General features: G+C 33.0%; 2 protein-coding genes across 2 annotated transcripts; both read left to right on the top strand.

Annotated features, from left to right (window-relative positions):
- Positions 1-5,563: 5,563 nt before the first annotated feature.
- LOC129799479 (homeobox protein Nkx-2.2a) lies at positions 5,564-7,372 on the top strand. Its single transcript, XM_055843380.1, has 3 exons — positions 5,564-5,826; positions 6,207-6,682; positions 6,784-7,372. Exons 1-3 carry the CDS (start codon positions 5,681-5,683, stop codon positions 7,305-7,307), a joined length of 1,146 nt encoding a protein of 381 aa, XP_055699355.1. The 5' UTR covers positions 5,564-5,680; the 3' UTR covers positions 7,308-7,372.
- Positions 7,373-14,386: 7,014 nt separating this feature from the next.
- On the top strand, positions 14,387-20,330 carry LOC129799478 (homeobox protein bagpipe). Its single transcript, XM_055843379.1, has 3 exons — positions 14,387-15,150; positions 15,683-16,110; positions 19,931-20,330. Exons 1-3 carry the CDS (start codon positions 14,658-14,660, stop codon positions 20,270-20,272), a joined length of 1,263 nt encoding a protein of 420 aa, XP_055699354.1. The 5' UTR covers positions 14,387-14,657; the 3' UTR covers positions 20,273-20,330.
- Positions 20,331-20,533: the final 203 nt, after the last annotated feature.

The following is a 20,533-nucleotide window of genomic DNA, read 5'->3' as shown; positions in this document are numbered from 1 at the left end:
TCTTGTAAATTTCAATAAATAGACTCACGTGCAACTTATACGCGTGAAACTGCAATAGAGAAAGCTCAGTGTTAATTACTTTGAAAAATTCCAGAGTAATTTTTTTGTCTTAATTTTTTTTGTCTTCTAAAATCTAGAAATGAGTTGTTCCAATTTCCTAAGGTCAAATTTTCAACATTTTGTAGGCTATTTCAGCAATTTTAAAATGTTTCTTTTTTTCTCAGAATTTGTCATATACAATGTAATTAATTGTACATAACGTACATAATCATTTAAGTCATCATTGTCATCTGAGTATGGATTAAAGAAACTTTACACAGAATTACAGCAATGGTTGTTACAACTAAATCGGCGCTACTTGACAATCCCTTTGGAATGACCAATGATTCCAACACAAAGCTCCCGACTCGATTAATAATAATAATAATTATTGTCATTAGAATGTGAAAATACATATTATATATACATATATATATATATACAATCATACAATCATATATATATACAATCATGGAGAATTATTATTAAATCTTTTAATAAAAAATCGTTAATTTTTAATATATCAAAAGCAAATGAGGTTGAAAGAGTAAATCACATTACGATTGATACTATTTTTATGCTCAATGCCTTTGGTAGTAATTCGAAACTTTTCTAAGATTATGTGTTTCTAATGTGGATTAGGTCAAGTGGGATTTTAATAACAGAGGGAAACTTAGGCAAAGAAAGTAAATATATATAATCTCATAAAAGGGAGTTCCTTTTTTTCTTTCAGCATCTTTGGTTTTTGGTCATAATTCACCGATTTTATTGATTGGATGACAGATATTTTTCTCGTTAGAGAAAGTAATAAAAGTTTGTCATATTTTGGAATTCTACGACTCATCGCCATAAACATTGGAATTAAGGAGTGAAATGTCTATGTACTTAAAGTTATAGAGCAATTTGTAAACAAAACGCCCTGTCAGGGTAAAGAATAGTGATGTATAAAAGAGATGTTTGATATTTGATCTTACATGTTGCATAAGCGTCTAGACGTCGGGACTCCTTAGCAAAACCATAGTGACATGACCCCAAAGCAATTTAGGTAAAAAAGAAACTGGCTAAATGTCCATCTCTCTCGGCCTTGTAGGTCCTGCTGTATGAATTTATGAAGACATCTATCTTTTCCAGATGTGACATATTCCTATATTGTCTCAATATTTCATTAAATGCAGTCGCCACAAGTCTTATTTATGTATTTTAATAAAATAAATACAGCACAGTTTTTATTTAAGAAAGAGTTAATTTATTAAACAAAATTAAAAGCCTCCTACATAGAATCTGAGGTACTTACAAAGAAATGCCGAAATGAAAATATTGTGGAAGTCGCTTTTGGGTGATAACATTCCTCAAAACCTTTTAAGTCCCACCAGTTGGTGCTTGATGCAGTGTGAGACAAATTTTTCACCACCAGACGGAATCATACAATAAATTCATTTCTCTATATCCACATATTGCTTTCATTTTTATTTGTCGCACGAATCAAAAGAAAGAGCTAGACCGGCAGCCTTTAGTTTCTTAAATTTAGTTCAGTATAATATGGTACACCCAAAATTGCATAACATCTTTACCATCTGAAATATTTACAGTACCTTCTCAACTTATTACAATTGAAAAATCAATTTTAACCAAATAGGATTTTCTTTGCTATAATTTTTACTACAGCTATAAATATTGATTAATCATTTTCTGCAAGTGATCCACTTCACCATCATTTCTTAAAAAAAAAAAATTTCTCACAAAAATACATACAGCGAATAAATATCAAATATTATATATTGTCTTATATACGTAAAGAAATTTATAAGACCACATAAAAAGTTTAAGGTTACAATTGTTTGAAACTTATGACCACACTTCAATTTATTTCCATTTTGATATATTTAAAAACATTTATTTGGTTACATCATATTGCTTTTGCTCACTGGTAAAAATAAAAGGGCCAAATTGACCCTTTTCAAAAGGATGGATCGTATTTGACCCTTTGAAAGGTTCACTTTTGTATCTCTTGAAATTTAGTATGCACATTTATCACGAATAATCATCTTTTATTGTAAACTTATTACTGATATCATATTTCTCTCATCTGAGCGAACACCAAAGATCACTTTTTCATTGTTTTTTTATTCGTTTATTCCGGAATTAAATAGATGTCAAAACCGTGACCCTTTCGAAGGGTACCTGGTGACCCTTTCAAAGAGTCAAATATGATCCATCCTTTGGTAAAGGGTCAATTTGACCCTTTTATTTTTACCAGTGTATGCTTAAAGTGCCTGTTGTGGCCCCTTGTTTAAGCCCCAGATGATCAGTATCGGTTAATACCACCAGAGATATGAAGATTTTAAAATTTCAAGTTTGAGGTCTTTTATCTATGCAATTGCGGTACCTAAGCCGACTTATATACTCTGGAGAAGTTTCAGTATCATTTTTACTCAAGTGCAATCAGAATTGTTTTAGATCACCCAAAAAATTTATATGAAAAAGAAAATATAAATAAATGAATAATATAAACTATTTAAAAACATAAAACAAAGAGGAGACTGAAACAGCATAGGAGTGCATAATTTAGGGCCTAAAGAGACTCAGGCTGATTTTTCAGGATATTTAGCTTGTGAAATGTTGCAGGAAAGTATTAGGAAAAGAAAATTCATGCACAAAATTGCATTGCAATACAAAATTATTGCCAAATTTTGTAGGTTGATCAGTCAGAATCTAGGCTCTTAAGAAAATATAAAATTTTGAGATACAAAATTATTATTAAAAAATGATCGAAAATGACCTGAATATGTTCAAATCGGAGGCAGCCAAAATCCCGAAAGCCAAAATCCCGAATGTTCAAAATCCTTTAAGGGATGATAAATTACATGGAGGATAATGTGTAGAATAATTTTTCCAGACACAGAAAATTTTCCTTTACCTCCAGCAAGCACGGGTGCAATCGTGTAAGTAGCTATGACATTTATAAGAATTTCGGATTTTGGCTTGCGGGGTTTTGCCCCATTCGGGATTTTGGCTTTCGGAATTTTGACGTTCGGGATTTTGACCGGGACCCGTTCAAATAGTTATGACCTTAAAAGTTAGTTTAAATAACTTGACAAACCGTTTGAAATGAATTTTGAATAAAATAAAAGTTTAACTGCCTGAACTCTCCCAACAACAGAAGTTCGGAAACCCACCGTGATTCAGATTTTCTGAATTAACTAACTAATCACCAATAGCATTAAATGCTTTAAATATCATGAAATTTTAGTATGTTATTGCTTATGCATTTTGGATAACTATCAATTAATCAATCTTAACCCTCTTTGACTTTTTCCTGATCCGAGTCAGCAAAGTAGCTTTCCACTGGTGGTGCTGCTTAATATCTTAAAAATTACAACTAATTCTTTTTAAAATTTATATTGTGTAAGTTGATCAAATTGTTGGGCCCTAGACTGGGATACTTCCAAAAAATCATGTGGATTTCCTGTGGTTTCAATGAGATTTAAAGTAAAGGGTCAAATATCACAAAATTAAAACTCTACATACATACATAATATCTTTGGTTCTATTTATTGGGACTTCATGACTTGTGGGGAGAATTTCTCTATACATTTTTTTTTAACAGATTATGATACCTGTCCGATATTATCATTTTAATGTAAAAAACCTATTTTTTCCATTAGGTTGATTATGAAAGCATACTTGTACAGATATGAGAGCTTTTACATGCCCATGTTACTTAAAATATTGTTACTTAAAAAAAATAAAATAAAATAATTCAACAATTTTTTGACAATAAGTTTAAAATCCTCACATGAATGGCTAGGTGATCCCTGATCATAAAACTAGTTCAAGACTAAATTACCTCAAATACCTGTGCTCCTTTTTTTTTGAGTAATTAATAAGGTCAAGTTCTTTATCACAATTTATAAAGAACAGTCTTGGCTGTATTTTACCCATATAGGGTAAGTGTGCCAAATTTCGGCATAGTTGCATGGAAGCGCCAAAATATCAAGTTTGAAATGTAATATCTTTAATAGAAATTGATTTTTTTCATTCCTTCTACTTAAGGAGTGTTGCTGAGAACCTTGTAGAAAGTTTATCTTCTTTATTTACTTTAAAATCATTCTTAATACATTTTAAAATGAATAAAAATGTAGACATAGCTTTGGTGCCCTATTTCGGCCACCTTCATTCTCATAGTTCCTTGCCCTATTCGGGAATTCTTCCAATGTCTTTTTCACGTCATCTCGTTTGTCAAAGCGACATTTTCTGTTATTCTTTTGTATTGTATAATCTCTAGAGTATGTAAAAACTAAAAATTCATGGAAATTTGAGGAACAAAAAAGGTGGCCGGAATTGCAAGCTGGCCGAAATTTGGCTCACTTACCCTATGTCATTTTTCCGTCAGCCGAACCAAATTCCGAATATTTAAAATTCGAAATTTCCATTGATTCACAAATGCGACTCGACATTATTGCACAAAGTTCCCAGACTTCAGCTCAAAAGCAAACTTAGTGGCATTCTGAGTTGATTGTCATTAAGGATCTCATCTACAGTAAGTTGATATAGGTTAACTGTTTTTGTTTTCATCTAATAATTTAGAAAATCAAAATTATAAACAGAATTTTATTTTAATTTAATTATTGTGGAGTTCTATGTCGTGTTGGAACATCCTGCCTGTACTCTATCTACCAGAACTGTAAAGTGCACTTTACTCCAACTTTTAAAGTGAACATATGTCCATGTCAAAGGAAAACATATGAAAGGACGTTGGTACATGCTGATGTTGAGGCAAAGCAGGAGAAAAAGTGTCTTTCTGTGTTGTGCGGAAAATGTTTGGCAAAATGCATCAGGCGCCACTTAAGTCGTGAGAAAAAGTTGTAAAAAAAAATATCAAGAATATAATTTCATCTCAGGGAGGCATTTCTTCCTGATACCATCGAATAAAGAATCAGCGCAATAATTTCAGTATGGAAATGGGCCACAGAAACCAAGAATTAATAACTGTTGAGAATATCTAAATGGTTTCAATTATCCCACCAATTAGTTCCATTTTATTGCCTTTCTTAATATAAAAAGTGATTAATATACGTAGGAAAAAAAATCTCACCAGAAGCCAGTTAGAAAAGTCATGAGAATCTGGCTCTGTTGCTTTCTGTTCAATTTCTTTCTCTTTGGCCGAGACCAACCATTGGCTCTATGGTTTAATGTTGGGGCGGAGTTTAGTCACATAACATTACACTACGAGGAAAATATTACAGATTTTTCTTTTTGGATATTAACAAATTTTCAGAGGAAAATTTAATTATTGTAAATTAATCAGAAGCTGCAAAAAATTCTAGAAAATTTGATTAAGTCATCAACAGTATTTTTCTCATGACTGCTTGAAAATATGAGATAAAACATTACCACGTCATGCACGAAACTAGAAGATGAGGAAAATAAGTTATGCGGCTGCCAGAGTAGGAAAAGACGATACAGGACGAACGATGGCGCCGTTTCAGAGGCTAATTGAGCATGAAAATTGAAATTTTCAATCAGTCACCAATTTGTAAAGTTACGATACGGTTGCATGGTTGAAGCTCTTGAATAATTACTAAGAATCCTTCCTATTTACGAAGTGTTTATAAATAATCAAACAGTTTTTTTTAAAGAAATGCAACAAGGATATTTTGAAGTTGATAATTCTAGTGTATCAGTGTCAGGGAGGGAGTGTTGCAATTCTACTCCCTTCTCTGTTAAAGATATTCTGAATATCGTGGATCAAAATGATGATCACTATTTGGGGTGCCACATGGAAAGGTGTGATTAATTCTTAATTTTGAAAAAGATATTTCTGTGAAAGCCTTAAAGCAAATTCTAACATAAGAATCAATAAATTACAGTGTTTGTAATTTAATTTATTGACAATAAGTACTTCTAAAATGTTAAAACACTCAAGTTTACTATATGTGATATAATTACAAGAGAACATAAAATAATTCTTATAAATATTTTTTTATTTTTTTTTTATTTTGTTTAAAAGCCGTATCACCTAAGATTCTTTACAGTTTGAACTTTCCATATCAAAATAATAACTTTATCAATGAGCTATATTAATATGTACGGGCAATGAGAAAGATTTTTTAAGTTGATCAAAGTTTCTTAAGTGATTAACAAAAATAAATTAATTTTTTACTTAGTATGTCTCATCAAAACTTCATGGATTGCGATTCGGTGGCTTACATTGATAGCTATCCTGCATCAATTCCGCACAGTTTCTTGCCTCACCAAAGCTACCATCCACCATCATACTCATCAAATCTCTATGATTACGGATCCCACCAAAATGTTTACTCGAACTACCCTCCACCTACGAGTAGTGTTATGGCCAACGGACACATTACTGGAGCTCCTCCAATAATTCAGCCTATGGATTCATTAAAGAATCCTGCATCAGGAATGAATATTCGAAGAACTTCTCCAAATTCAGATACCCAAGATCCTCGAGGGATGTTTGGCAGCGAATCAGAGAGTAGACCTCTAAAGAGCATCGATGACTATGAGCTGCACTCCTTCTCTACGTCTGCACAGCAATCCGTAGTGACCTCGGAACATGTGCAGGAATTGGATAGCATGTGTCATCTCAGTGAGAACAAAGAGGACGTTGTTCAAGCCAGTGAGTATCATTTTCATTCTCTACAAACTCATCCGGCAAAATCAACACCAAACCCATATTTTTGTTACATTCTTAAGAGCCCTCAATTTTCTCCTCTGCAGAAGATTCTACAAACCAATTGGTAACGTCGTCGAGGTGTGAGTTGCGGAAAAATGGTAAAGTTCGCGCCAAACGAAAGCCCCGTGTGCTATTTTCGCAGTCGCAAGTTTTGGAACTAGAACGACGCTTCCGGTTACAGAGGTATCTCTCAGCGCCAGAGAGAGAGGTGTTAGCACAAACATTGAGTCTTACGCCGACTCAGGTAAAAATATGGTTCCAAAACCGACGCTATAAGTGCAAGAGACTCACCATTGAAGGTGGAGCAACGCTCACCGTGGTAAAGAGTGAGGTAAAACCAATGGACACCGTGGATAAATCGGATTCGACGAGCACAAAAACCATTCATTGTGGACAAGCCCTTAGTAAAGAATTGAGCATGTTGCCCAAGAGCACCTTCGCCAACAATCTTCCACCACCTCCATATCCTGCTTACACCTTCAATCACTTCGATCATCAGTTCAGCACTGTTGCTCCTCATCCATATACCACATCATCATTTGACCAAAAGCATCACTACTGGAACTGAACCTGAAAATGAGACCATTTGTACTGTCTTGGAAGGACAATTAAATAACTTGATAATGTACATAATTCATGCGGTTTTTCTCGTCCCACTCAAAATTTTCAGTATGAAATCCAATCAATCATTTCGTGCTATTTGTACAATATATATTCGTAGCGCAGACTCCAATGGAGATGGGAGAGAAAATGGTATTAATTTCTCCTACATGCAACATTTATATAACTTATGAAAGGGCATCTGGTTTTCATCGACTAAGACAGCATTTTGATAACCCAAAATATTTTATAAAGCCATTAAATGGCTGCCTGTTTTAGATATGATACCCTTAGCTCTAATTTTCACCACACACTCTCTATTCCAATAGTATTTCATTCTCATTCTTTTTTTTTTGGTTAGGCATATATTTAGGTGTTTATTATTTATGAGTTTTGGTTTTGCAATAAAAAGATTATGTATTATTATAGATTGTTACCGCATTATAAAAAGAAACTATGAAGAATTTAATTTGTTTATAAAAATGAATAAAATAATATTTCTTTTCAATTAAAAACTTTCATATGGTAAAAATGCAAATATAACTATGTGGTTTTCGAAGTATTGAAATTTTACAGACTAATGATTAGATTGTATTAGGTCTACACGTTTTGTTTGGTATTAGCTCTGAAGCCAATGGGAATGAGATATAGATTTTGGTTCCTCGTTAATTCCTACACTGAGAGAAATCCGAAAAAGTTAAAATAACATTCCAGAAATGTTAATTTTACCCTGCATTATTTATCCGAAATCGGTGTTAATATTGTGTGTAATAAATTTAGGTGGATTATGGGTTAAAGTTACCCTTTTTACACTTAAATTTTACACTTAAAAAGGTGTAAAATTAACATTACAAAGTGTTGATATATTTTTACACCTAAAAAATGTTAAAGTTACGAGGAAAAAAATTATTCGCACCCTCTTTTTTCTATTCTCTAAAAGTTCATGCTGTTTATGTATGTTCCTTCGTTATTCTCCTGTGTTACAAAACATACAGTTTATTAGATGTTACTCTTTCATAATTACACCTAGTATAAATCACCAAGTTGGGACACCAGCTTCGATTGGCTTGATACTTACAGGCTACATAGGAATCCCATGAAAATGAGTAACCGAATTTTTAGAAATCAGCAGTTTCTCAGATATTTTGTAAAATGAGCATAACACGGTTTTTCTGTATAATCTTGAGAATTATCGTACCGATTTTAATACTTTTAGATGTATTTTGAAGATCTTTTTGTGTAGATCGATTTTAAAAAAAAGTAAATAATTGTATAGTAGAGGAAACTGGGGCACCACCAAACACGGGGTACCACCAAACACTGCGATTTTTTAATCGGATATTCGACTTCAGAGGATAAGACCGATAGGAATTTATAGGCACTATAGGGATGCTTGTCCACTGAAGGAATGGTCGAGATAGTCCAAGTAGTTTATAAATAAAAATTAGTGTTTGGTGGTACCCCGTGTTTGGTGGTGCCCCAGTTTCCCCTAATAGTACTTATCGATTTATTTTAATTTTCACGAAAATTTAATTTTTATTATGTGATAGTTTTTCAACTTTACTCGTAATCTATTCAAGCAATTTTACTCTATTTACCATCATTTTCTAGACCTAGTTTTGTAGACCAATTAAAAAAAAACTTTGAAAAAGATGCGATAGTTCACGAATTATTGCGTTTTGATTTAAATGAAGTATGAAGAAATTTTCATTTCAACATCGGGTTTTCCGGTTTTACTGCAGTATGGCTATTAATGTGTAAGATCCCCCCTTTGTGCTTTATTGTTTTCCTCACCATTTGTTTTAAATTAATTTTATAGATTGATGATTTTGATATCTATTTTTACTTTTAAAGGATTTTCAACATAGGATACTGGTCAAAATAGACCTAAGACCTTGGTTAGGGGGGGGGGGGGTAGGTAAGGGGGAAACAAAAAATCGGGTTTTCTGAATTTTTCACATAACAAAATGGAGTCAGATGCACAAGGCGGGAAAATTCTGGAAATCCGGCATATGACGCCATATTCACATATTTTATGGTAACAGCTAACATAAGCATATCTGAATAAATAAATAAATGATATAAGGTTGATCATTGATTTTCATGTTGAAATTTAATTTATATAATATATTAGACTCATTCGTATATTGCGTTTTTAAACTCTAACATTATTTATTTTTAAATAACTGTATCATAATTCAAGAGCCCCATTCATCCATAATGATTTCATTTCTTAGCTAATTAGGCCAAGATGGTATTAATTTTAAAAGTCTTAGACATCTTAAGTTCCAAAAGGCAAAAACCATTAGAGGTACAAGATCAGTCCAAAAATACTGAGGGGTCCTTGCAAAAATTTTCTTTACCTAATCCTTACCATTAAACCTCGCGAGCTAAATATCCTCAAGCATCAGGCCAAATCTATTTGGGCTTTTAGAAGCCTTAAATCTATGCTTTCTAACTTGGGAAGAATCGGTAATTGGCTCTTTGATATAATAATTCATATATTTTACGTGATAGATGATTTTCAAAAATATCGTCTCGTTATTTTCCATTCGTTCATTCGTCTTGCATTGAGAAGATCCAGATATAGGGGAAAGTCGTCTGCCTTCAAACGAAAAATGGAGTTCCAAATTTAAGATTTTTTTCTGAAGAATCCACAAAATGGATTTTATTTTCTACTACACCAAAAAATTCTTTTGTTCATTCGGCGTATATGAGTACCTCATTTAGCACTCGCAAATCCTAAGTTTTTCCTTCTGAGGAAATTAAAAAAGTGATGTCGATTTGTATGAAGGCAGCTGGCATAGTCTGCCTTCAAACGCGAGGCAGCTGCCTTTAAATGTTTTTTTTTTCACTGAGAATATTGAATCAATAAAACTAAATGGGCTATAAATGATTAGGTTGAAGCCTAACGCACTCACTAAAATCTTCACTGCAGTCAAAAGACATTAAACAATAACTTTTCTTCACATTTTTCTGAAGCACTGTTTTGCACATGAAAATTTAGAAGAAAAAGCCATTGAAGTTGAAAATTGTCAACTTGAAACATCCCGGCCGAAGCAAGATAGCAGGTTATAAGTATTTGTATAACGTTCGTCAGAGAAAAGTAGGAGTTCGATTTCACATGTTTTGATGTAGGGAAAGATAGGATTTAAAGGCACACGACATTAGTATTTAAAGGCTGCTGCAGGGTGATATTTGCAAATTTTTGCCACCCACAAAAATTGTGTCATCTGAACCAAAATGTATTAACAGAAATATTAAGCCTGATTAACCTTCTATGTGCCACAATGGAAGATGTATTTGTAAAATGATTTTTACTATGAAAAATCACATGATTTGTGGAACATCAAAATTACAGTTTAAAGCTCATTTTCATTTTTTTTTGATCTAGCATCTAGGAAATAGGAGCTAGGCTCTCCATTTTTTGATGATTTGTGAGGATGATGGATAGCTACCTAATAGTTAATAGAATATAATTTATGCTTTTGAGAACAACGAAAAAATCGCAACATTTGAAGGCTGCTGCATTTAAAGGCAGACGACTTTCCCCTAGTATTTTATTTAGTTATACAGGTAAGAGAAAACAACATGGAATCTTCGAAAAACATTTTTGATCTGTAAATGAGAAAATTTGGTAAATATTTTTTTTCTTTTAATCCTTTCCGTTCTTTCAATATAAAATTGTTAAAATAAACTGTAGATTGTATATATATTAAAAGGGAAGTGTGGCACCTATGACATGAGGCAGCTTTAAATTTTGGCTTTCTTCTATTTTTAAATAAAACTGGATATTATCAAGGTGTAATTTATGTCCCACAAACCAATTATAAAGCTAGATTACATTATAATGAGGCTCAATTCCATTTAAAAATAGCGGAAAAAGCCCAATTTCAAAACTGCCCCAATTCATAGGTGCTCCACTTCCCCCTATTAGTATGTAATATGTATATATATAAAAGTATGAAATATTAAGAATAAAGTACAAAAACAAAAGGTCCTTTTTATCTAGTTATGTACTTACCAACACAAACAACGCTAAAAATAAAGTGGTAGTGGAATGTATATATAATTCTTTCTTCGAGCTCGAGCAATGAAATAGTATATAAGAAATTGGCTTGTAGTCAAGAAGATAAAACAGGAAACAGCCAAGTTGCATGTTTCACACATTTTCACTATCTACCGCCAGAGTCTCGAAACATCGACACTCGATTTACCATCATTCAAAACACTATCGTTATTATTTAAGTAATTTTAAATCATTACCATATATCGCAACAGTAAAATGTGTAGAGATGTAGGTACATATTTGATTGTTCCCTTTGCACGGGAAATCAAATTTCCCATTAAAAGACCAATGAATATGAGCTTGTCAAATAAAAATAATCAATTTACGACCCCGAGTGAGATGATCCATCATGTTTGATATGTTGATATGAAATTTAATACAATAGCAATGAGAGCATTAATAGATATCAAAGAGTCCTTAATGGATTAACATATTGACAGAGATAAATATTTGTCATTTCTACTATTCCTTTCTGCGTGAACCATATAGTACTCCAATACTACTTATTTTGGGATGATAGAATGTGATCAATATTTTTTGTTCACTTTTCCTTTTGGAAGGGGAAACCACAATCGACACTTATTAGTGCATTAATGAGCGCAAATTGCTGGTTTTCAGTGGCAGTGAGATGGAAAACTATATAGGATAATTGGTGAAGATATCCGTAGGCCCTTTGACTCACCCTCTTTCTTTTAATTTGACGTATTAAAGAGATTAGCCAGAGGCTGTGGTACACACTCTCACTGAAATTAACGGAAGATGAGGAAAGGACAAAGTGGATGGTGAAAAACTGGTGGAAATAGAGGGATAATTTATCTCCCATTGTGTAAGATTGCCACTTTCCCGCCCATCACAATGCCAGTGACAGCCGTCGGAAAATCCTCATGTCACGGAGTGGAGATACTTAAGCGAAATTCAATGAGCAAAAGGCGTCCAATCGGCGTAAGAGCAGCGAACTCTTAGCCAATCCGAAGAGTCTCGCGAGTTAGTCTTGAGTGAGAAAGAAAGACGGAATCCCGCACTTTGTGGCTCTCCCCTTGTGAGAAAATCACGCGTTGTGCTTCGGCATAAGCGCACAAATATACTGACTTCAGATTAACAGGATTATTTTTAAAATCTGTATCCAAAGAAGCTAAAAACAAATTAATGTCTCATATTTTTAGAGAAAAAAAATATAATTTATGATAATTACAAAATTAATACATTTTCAAAGCGTTTCATTTAAATAAATTCTTTTTTTTCAAAATTTGTTATTAGTAACAAAATAAAGTAATTTTAAATTTTTGAACTTGAGCTTTCATTTGACAATCTAGTTGAACCAATTGATGATTTTGGGATCATCAGTTTGAATGTGTTTAACATATTTTATCTACGACAGTTATACCTAAATTGATAAAAAAATTGTCTCGATTTATTTCAGATTATTTTTTGTATGTAGCACAATACTAAATTCAATCGTAAACATGTAGACTATTAGTAGTAGGGGAAAGTGCCCGTGATTCGTACGATTCCAAGCTTTGTAATGACTAAAATTTTCCTGTGTATCTCAATAAATATGACTTAACGCGCTGATATTTTAAAGAACTAGGGAAGAGTATCTACCCAGTTTTAAAAATTATATTGCGCAGTCACATTTATCCCGAAACATAGGTAAAATTTAGTTATTGCAAAGCTTGATACCGTATTAAGCATGGGCACTGTCTTAGATCATTAGCATTCTGGCGTTTATTGTAAGTAAAATTAGGTCTCACTTTTATTGCAGAAAGTTTATTGTCAACTCTAAAACAGATGAAAATTAGTACAATTGGAATCATACGATAAAATGGTCTTCAGACTAGAGGTTTAGTCCAGTTTCCAAAGGTTTCAAATTCCTAAATATCAATTTTTTTTTGGTTTTTGAAAAAAAAATTCCAAAAACCATTTGGCCAAGCCTTAGGTCTGAAACCCGTATTGTATTAAAATTTTAAATTAAGGGCTCATCTATAAGATCCCCCAGAAAATCTGAATGAAATAATTCTACTGTTACTGGCATACCTTTTTAATTTACTAAATTTCCATTGCAATTCATTAGTGAAATTCTCTTTGCCAGTAGACAAATGGAAATTTCATCCTTTCAAACTTTGTCGTTCAGAAATTCATTTAAAACTGTCCTACCCAAATTAGTGAGTTTGTCATCAGGTAACAAGAATTTGTGTAATAAATAACTTTTATGTTTCGCTATTTTTTTAAATGGAGAAATAAAAAAAAGCAATTATCTGACCAACTAGAATTTTTTAATAGTCGTGGGTTATAATGAAGTAATGTGAAATCGTTTTGAAATTGGAATTTTGAAATTTCTTCACTGTTTTTTAAATGGTCAAAGGAAAAGAAAATGTCAAAAGAAAAGAAATCTTGAATGTAGAGATTTTACTTCTTCGTTGCCTTCTTTTTCTTTTTGTCTCATAGGAAACAATGAGAAAATTTGACAATTTAAAATTATACAAAAGATTTCATTTGTATAATTTGTGTAAAAGATTATCTCTTTTCACCCTAATAATTTTTGATCTTTTTAAATTCATTATTGCTTTAAAACTATCAGTTATTTCTGTATTATATTTTAAAAATTAGTCTAATTAATTAGAGCTTAACTTGAATTAGAGGTATTTCATTTTGGAGAATTTATTTATTATTAATAAACTTTAGTGCAAATCGGTAATTTAGAACCATTTCCAATTCGGAATTTTCAGATTTTCTCGCTGTGTTAGACTTAAAAAAAAAAACAACTACGAAAAACAGTTTGCCAATCTAAAACAGTGCGAAAATCTCAAATGTTTCAAATTGGAAACGGTTCCAAATTACTCTATTTTACTCAAAGTCTTTTATAGAATAGAAACAAATTCAAAGAATTTTTTTTTATGTTTTAAAATTGTCTTTTTGTGTTATTATAATTTTGAAATAATTAAATTTTTCATGGGTTAATTTTAATAATCTTTTAACTTGGAACGTTTTCTAAATAACCCTGTATAAGAAGAGCACTCCCACGACCCTCATAAGAATTTACTCAGCGCGGGTGTTATTAGGGATCGGATTCGGTAGAGTGAGTGCATACAGTTGAGTCGGTAAGTGCGGGTGGTTAGAGCTCAACTCAGCTCAAAGTGCTGCCAACAGCCAACGAGGTCGGACGTGTTCAGAGTGTAGCCAAGAACAGAAGCTCAAGTGTCTTCGGGAATAATTAAAAGTGTTTGTTGAATAAAATATACTTATAGTGGAATGAGTTTCCAATCGGTCGCAACAAAGACAATGGCTAATACTCCTTTTTCCATTAACGATATTCTAACGCGAAGCAATTCTTCAGTGCAATATCCTTTAGATCAATCCTTCGATATAAGTAGTGACGGTGCAGTGAAGTGCTTCAAGTTCCCATCTTGTGACCGATCCCTCAGGGTAGCCACAGGACTAATGAGACGTCAATCAGAAAGTCCAACTACTGGCATGAAGACCAGTAGAGGTGGCTTTCCGGCATCACCAGGAAGTCATTCTATCTATTTCAACAATAATAACTGTTCAGCTCCGGTTGTACGTCGAGGATCATTGGACTGTTTTCTCGTAGAAAATGAGAAACGGGATCAATTATCACCCGATGGAGAGTGCGAGGAAGTATATCCCAATGGATCCTCAATGAAGCTCCTCGATGGTCGGATGGGTCGATACAGTGGAAGAATGGACTCACCTCTAGACATGAGACGTACAGCTACAGATTCAGGTGAGTCAAGTGAGGTCACTAAGGCAACTCAAGTCAACAATTTACTTAGGAATTTTCACTGAAACCCCGATAATCACAGGACACGCGCGAAATACATTAGCTAATGGCTTTTCATGCGCCTCTCGAAGGTGGTATATTTCACGGTTCACATTTGTGAAGAAAAGTGTTTTATATGGGACTGGGGATGAACGATGGTTTCCACCGATTCAATAAAATGTTTTAAATTACTTTCCGGTGGATTACGTGGAAAGCTTTTAACGCCATATCGTCAACTATAATATTGATATCCATTTATAACAAATTTACCAAGGATCTATTGGAGCTCCGACGGTGGGCACCAACATGTTGACTCATCGTCGGATTTAGGAGCAATGCAAACAAAAGTGTTGTGGGAAATAGACACTAAATTGTTACGAGAGCACCTTTTGTGTGGTAGCTTTGGGAAATGACTTTTCATTTTGTATAGTTACTCATATTATTAATATAAACCAATTAGTATAATTAGTTGAAGGGTATGAATATAATTCTACAGATGGAGATTCACCACCTCCTCAGTTCAACCTGGGCCTCCATCATATGGAGGATAATCTCACCACGAGCCGCAAAAAGAGATCGCGAGCTGCCTTCAGTCATGCTCAGGTATTTGAACTGGAGAGAAGATTTGCACAACAGCGCTACCTGTCCGGACCTGAGAGATCGGAATTGGCTAAAAGTTTGAGACTCACTGAGACCCAAGTGAAGATATGGTTTCAGAATCGCCGTTACAAAACCAAACGGAAACAGATACAACAACACGAGGCAGCAGTTCTCAATGCTACCAAAAGAGTTCCTGTGCAAGTTCTAGTTCGCGAAGACGGTTCATACGGGCATATGCTTGTTGGGAATGGTCAATTGGCAGGAACACAGCCGCATTTTGCGGCAGGACTTGATCCAGCTTTAGTCAATATGTATCGGCATCAGGTAGAGTTTCCTCTTCGAATATTTAGGGCATGAATCACATTGACAGTAAAATGCTCACCATATTTCGATAATTTACGCATTACGCAAATTCACGGTTAGCGTATTACCTTATCTCATACTCGGTGGCACTAGGTGAAAATAATATTAAAAAATTGAAGAAATAAAACGAAAATGCGATAAACGGTGAGCAAAAAAAAATTGTACGATTAATTTCTCTTACAGATTTTTTTTGCTCACCGTTTATCGAATTTTCGTTTTATAACTTCAATTTTCTTATATTATTTTCACCTAGTGCCACTGAGTATGAGATAAGGTAATACAGTAATGGAAAATTTGCGTAAAAATTGCAATGAAAACCTCATATTTTATTGTGTTTGTTATATACTTTTAATAACTTTAAAATTTATAGACAACCAGTTTCAAATCTCAAACGCACTATCTAAATAACTAAGATTAATTAAGTTAGAGAAAGATTCAATACTATGACCTAAAATTTATTAGTTTTTCTTTATCCTTCATATTCGAGAAATATAATTTCAAGTAGAATCTTTCTAATACAGAAACATGATATTGGAAAATACCACAAAAAGTGTTAAAAGTTGAATAGTCTTTTTATTATTATTATTTTTTTTTAAGCTAATTTTTGAAAAAGTTCGGGAGACCGGCCGGTATTAGTCAGGGGCAAAATTATACAGTGGGATTTTCCTTAGATGGAATATTAGGCAAAGTCCTATAATCAAAGTAATTACCGCCCTTCCTATTCATTAAAATAGTTTTTTTTCAAAAATTTCAAAAATTCATTAAAAATCTTATTAAAAGATGTTTTTCACAAATTATAGGCCAGGAAAAATTTCTTTATCTGGCTTATTTTACCCCGACTTTCCTTATTTGGGTCAGTGAATATTTATTATAAAAAATTTTACGATTTGAGTAATTATTTATTGTTTATGTGAAACGATTTTGATCAGTTAACGTTTTAAGGACTAAACCAAATCGGTTAAAATGAGCCCTCCAAAGTCGAAGTGATTGACTTATGACCTACAATAGTTCAAAATAACGAATTTTCCGGTTATGTGTATGTTTGGACGAAATGATCGCGTGGATCACTTATCTGAAAATCATTGAAAAAGCTTGGGCCAATTTTGAGAAAAACCAAAAAAAATATGGTTTTGGAGGTGTTGGATAGGGCGGGTGAGGGGAAAAAGAAAAAAAAAACGTCTGGAGATATTGTTTTTTTTTATTGGGCGTCATCGATGACGAGGAGTCGATATCTTTTACTCTTTCAGCTCCAGTTCGAGTAGTAAAAAACTTAACGCCCCCGATCCACCTGACCCGAGCTGGAAGGATTCAATTTTTTTTTTCCTAAAATGTCTCTAATTTCTCAATATATTTCATATATTAAGAATTTGAAGATTTTCTCGACTTTTTTCGAAATCTATTCAAGCAATTGCACTCTATTTACTATAATTTTTTGGAATAATTTAATTTCGCAGACCAAGTATATATATATATATATATATATATATATATATATATTTTTTTTTTTTTTTTGACGAATTTTCTTCGTTTTTATGTGAAATTTCGCATGTCTCAAGCATAAAGTAGACTTCTATCTCTCATAATTTCCGAAATATTTGGCTTTATAGTTTTTCACATATTTTTGTGCATTTCTCTTACAATTCGTTAGATTTTCAAGTGAAATTTCGCACATATCTCAAGCCTAAAGTAGGGTCTAAAAGGATGTCTTGAGGTCTCTATATCTATTTAAAGTTTTCATTTGTGTGGTTTCTTTTCATACAATTTTCTTCCAATTTTCAAGCACCCTGAGTTGCACACATTTCGAGATTGTCTGTAAAGAATTCAGCTATAAGTTTATCTGAATTTCGAATTTGCCCCCAATCCGAATTTGTAATGAAAGAATCACACCTAGGGTAAGGGCTCATTATTTTGGACAGGGTGCTCATAAGCATAAATGTTCCAAGTTTGAAGTACGATATTTTCAACACTATAATTCACTTTTTTTTTGTTATTCCCTTTTCAGAAGGGTTGCTTAGCAACTTGGCAAGGGTTTATTGTTTTTGTTTTTACTAAAATTAGTCTCATTACATTTAAACATGAATTGATATGTAGAGGTGAATTTGACTTGAATTTTGGACACCTTGGCTATATATTTGGACAACTGTTGGCTGTATATTTGGACAGCTAATCCGCCTCAATGGGATGCCCATTATTCTCCATTTCAACAAGCGTGTAGCCGGGAATTTTGCCCTGAAAGATTCCTTATAGAGACCAAGGCTTATCGCGGCCAATTTCCTGGCAGCGACCCAGCTATACCGCCAGTAAAAGGCCTTGCTTGGAGCGAGAGGCGAGAAATATGAATTTCCCGCGAACAGGGAAGGGAATCCACCAGCCGGGCTCTATTTCGCTATCAGGTGGAAAATCTCGACAACACAAGATATCTTACCAAGTCCTCTTCCTGTTCATGTAAGGGAACCGTAGAATGTTACAAGAAGCCCGGAAACTTTCCATATCATTTATTGAAGTGAGTTGACTTCGGTACTTCAAGTACGCTCGAATTTATGCATTCTCTGGCCTTTCCGGAAGCTTTTCAAGACTTTTCTCGCTACATATCGGTCGTAAAGCTGATGCTTCTTTGTTTCTCCAGACATTTATACAACATAATCGTCACAAAATCTGAAACTTCACGAAATTTTCAGAGAAAAACACCTGTCCAAAATAAGGATTATCACCTCACTGGAGAAACTCTTAGAAAATTGCCCATTTTTCACACGAAAAACGTAATTCACAAGGCAAATCTCACTTCAGGTCAAATGTATAAATCACAATTAATGTGAATCAACACAATACTCAATGAATATTTAATAATATCACTCAAAAAAGGCAAAGAAACTTTATTTGTACTTCATCACAGTTAAATAAAACTGAAGTAAACACGAAGTTCTGTCATATTTCTCGTAAGCAATTGCTCACACTGAATTTTGAACAAAGCAATTTTTATTCAAATCATATTCAAAATTTAACGTATTAGTGTTAAAATCTTCCAAAAAGAACAAATATTTAGATAGAATTCATTATTCATCAAATATTGGAATAAAAATACATAAATTTAATCAATTTATTTATTGTGTCCAATTTGATCCTCAAAAGTGTCCAAATTCAGAAATTGGTCAAAATTATGAGCTCTTACCCTATCATAAGCCTATTTATGCTTGTCACTGGCTTTAATATAATATTGTGAAACCTTTTGGGTGTCTAATGGTCGAGTAAAGCACAGTATGATTTCTCGAGAAATCGCACTTTGAAAAAATTGTTTTTTTGATAAATTTTTTAATTTTATTTTGTCTGTAGCACGGCTGTCTTCGGTTAGGGACTTTTTTTTAACTTATTAATACGTAAATATTTGTGTTGTCAAATATTAATTTAAAAACTCACATGTATTAATTTTTTAACTATTATACGCTATTATTCTGTCCGTGCGTTTCAATTAAATTCAATTAATTTTTGAGAAATCTTTTTAAATAAAATAAAATATCCAAGTAAATTAAACCCCATTAGTTTCTCTTGGTTATTGTCTATTAAACTAATTCATAGGTATTCATTTATTTTATCTCAAAAATGTGGATTTTCTTGAAAGTAATGCATGCGTTAAACTCCCCACTCGCCCCTATACGATTTTGAGCAATGAAAACGACGATAAATAGTGCAAAAGTATTTTTAAAATAATTTTGAAAATAATCCACAACGCTTATTCTAAAGTCGCAATTTTCAATTAAAAGAAATTGATTATTTCTATTTGCAGATTCAAATGGCTTATGGAATGCCAATTCCTGCGGTTCCATTTCCATACTTCTATCCTTCAAAACTGTCAGCTCCAGGATCAGCATTGGAGCAACATAAATTATCCATGAGGCTGTTTGATAAGCATCATGATCATATTTTAAACTACTCAAAACGAGATGATGGGCGACATTCTTCGTCAGTGACACTACCTTCAACTCCGGACGAGTCCACCCAGAGGAATGAAAAACAACCCTCAAAGATCTCACCAAATAATGAAGAAATGGATGTAGATTCTGACAAGACAAAACAGAATCAACCAAACGATGGTTTAGAGGAGAGCGAAAATGTTGAAATTGATTAGAGTTTCGTTGTTAGTGTGTGAAGATGATTTTGTTGAGAATAAAATTGACGTCACAAAAGTATAAGTATTCGATTGCATTATACATTATAGTGATTTTGAAAGACGTCTTTGAGGAACATCTCAATCTACAACCAACACTGTTAATTTCTTCTTGAGAAATTTATCTCAATAATATTGATATTCAAAGTGAATGAATAATCATAACACTAATAATCCTGCATAAGAGTTTCAGTGATTCTTAAGAATTGGCAAAGAAATAAT

The sequence above is a fragment of the Phlebotomus papatasi genome, chromosome 1, assembly GCF_024763615.1.
Source record: "Phlebotomus papatasi isolate M1 chromosome 1, Ppap_2.1, whole genome shotgun sequence".
NCBI classification, from domain to species: domain Eukaryota; kingdom Metazoa; phylum Arthropoda; class Insecta; order Diptera; family Psychodidae; genus Phlebotomus; species Phlebotomus papatasi.
Note: the sequence above shows the minus strand (reverse complement) of the source record. Positions and strands in the feature narration are given on the sequence as shown.

Excerpts from the sequence above, each read along its gene's own strand:
- LOC129799479 (XM_055843380.1), top strand. The coding sequence starts at position 5,681 with ATGCAACAAGGATATTTTGAAGTTGATAATTCTAGTGTATCAGTGTCA. Across the intron at positions 5,827-6,206 it reads TTGGGGTGCCACATGGAAAG|TATGTCTCATCAAAACTTCA; the intron begins GTGTGATTAATT and ends TTTTTTACTTAG. Across the intron at positions 6,683-6,783 it reads AGAGGACGTTGTTCAAGCCA|AAGATTCTACAAACCAATTG; the intron begins GTGAGTATCATT and ends TCTCCTCTGCAG.
- LOC129799478 (XM_055843379.1), top strand. The coding sequence starts at position 14,658 with ATGAGTTTCCAATCGGTCGCAACAAAGACAATGGCTAATACTCCTTTT. Across the intron at positions 15,151-15,682 it reads ACGTACAGCTACAGATTCAG|ATGGAGATTCACCACCTCCT; the intron begins GTGAGTCAAGTG and ends ATAATTCTACAG. Across the intron at positions 16,111-19,930 it reads TCAATATGTATCGGCATCAG|ATTCAAATGGCTTATGGAAT; the intron begins GTAGAGTTTCCT and ends TTCTATTTGCAG.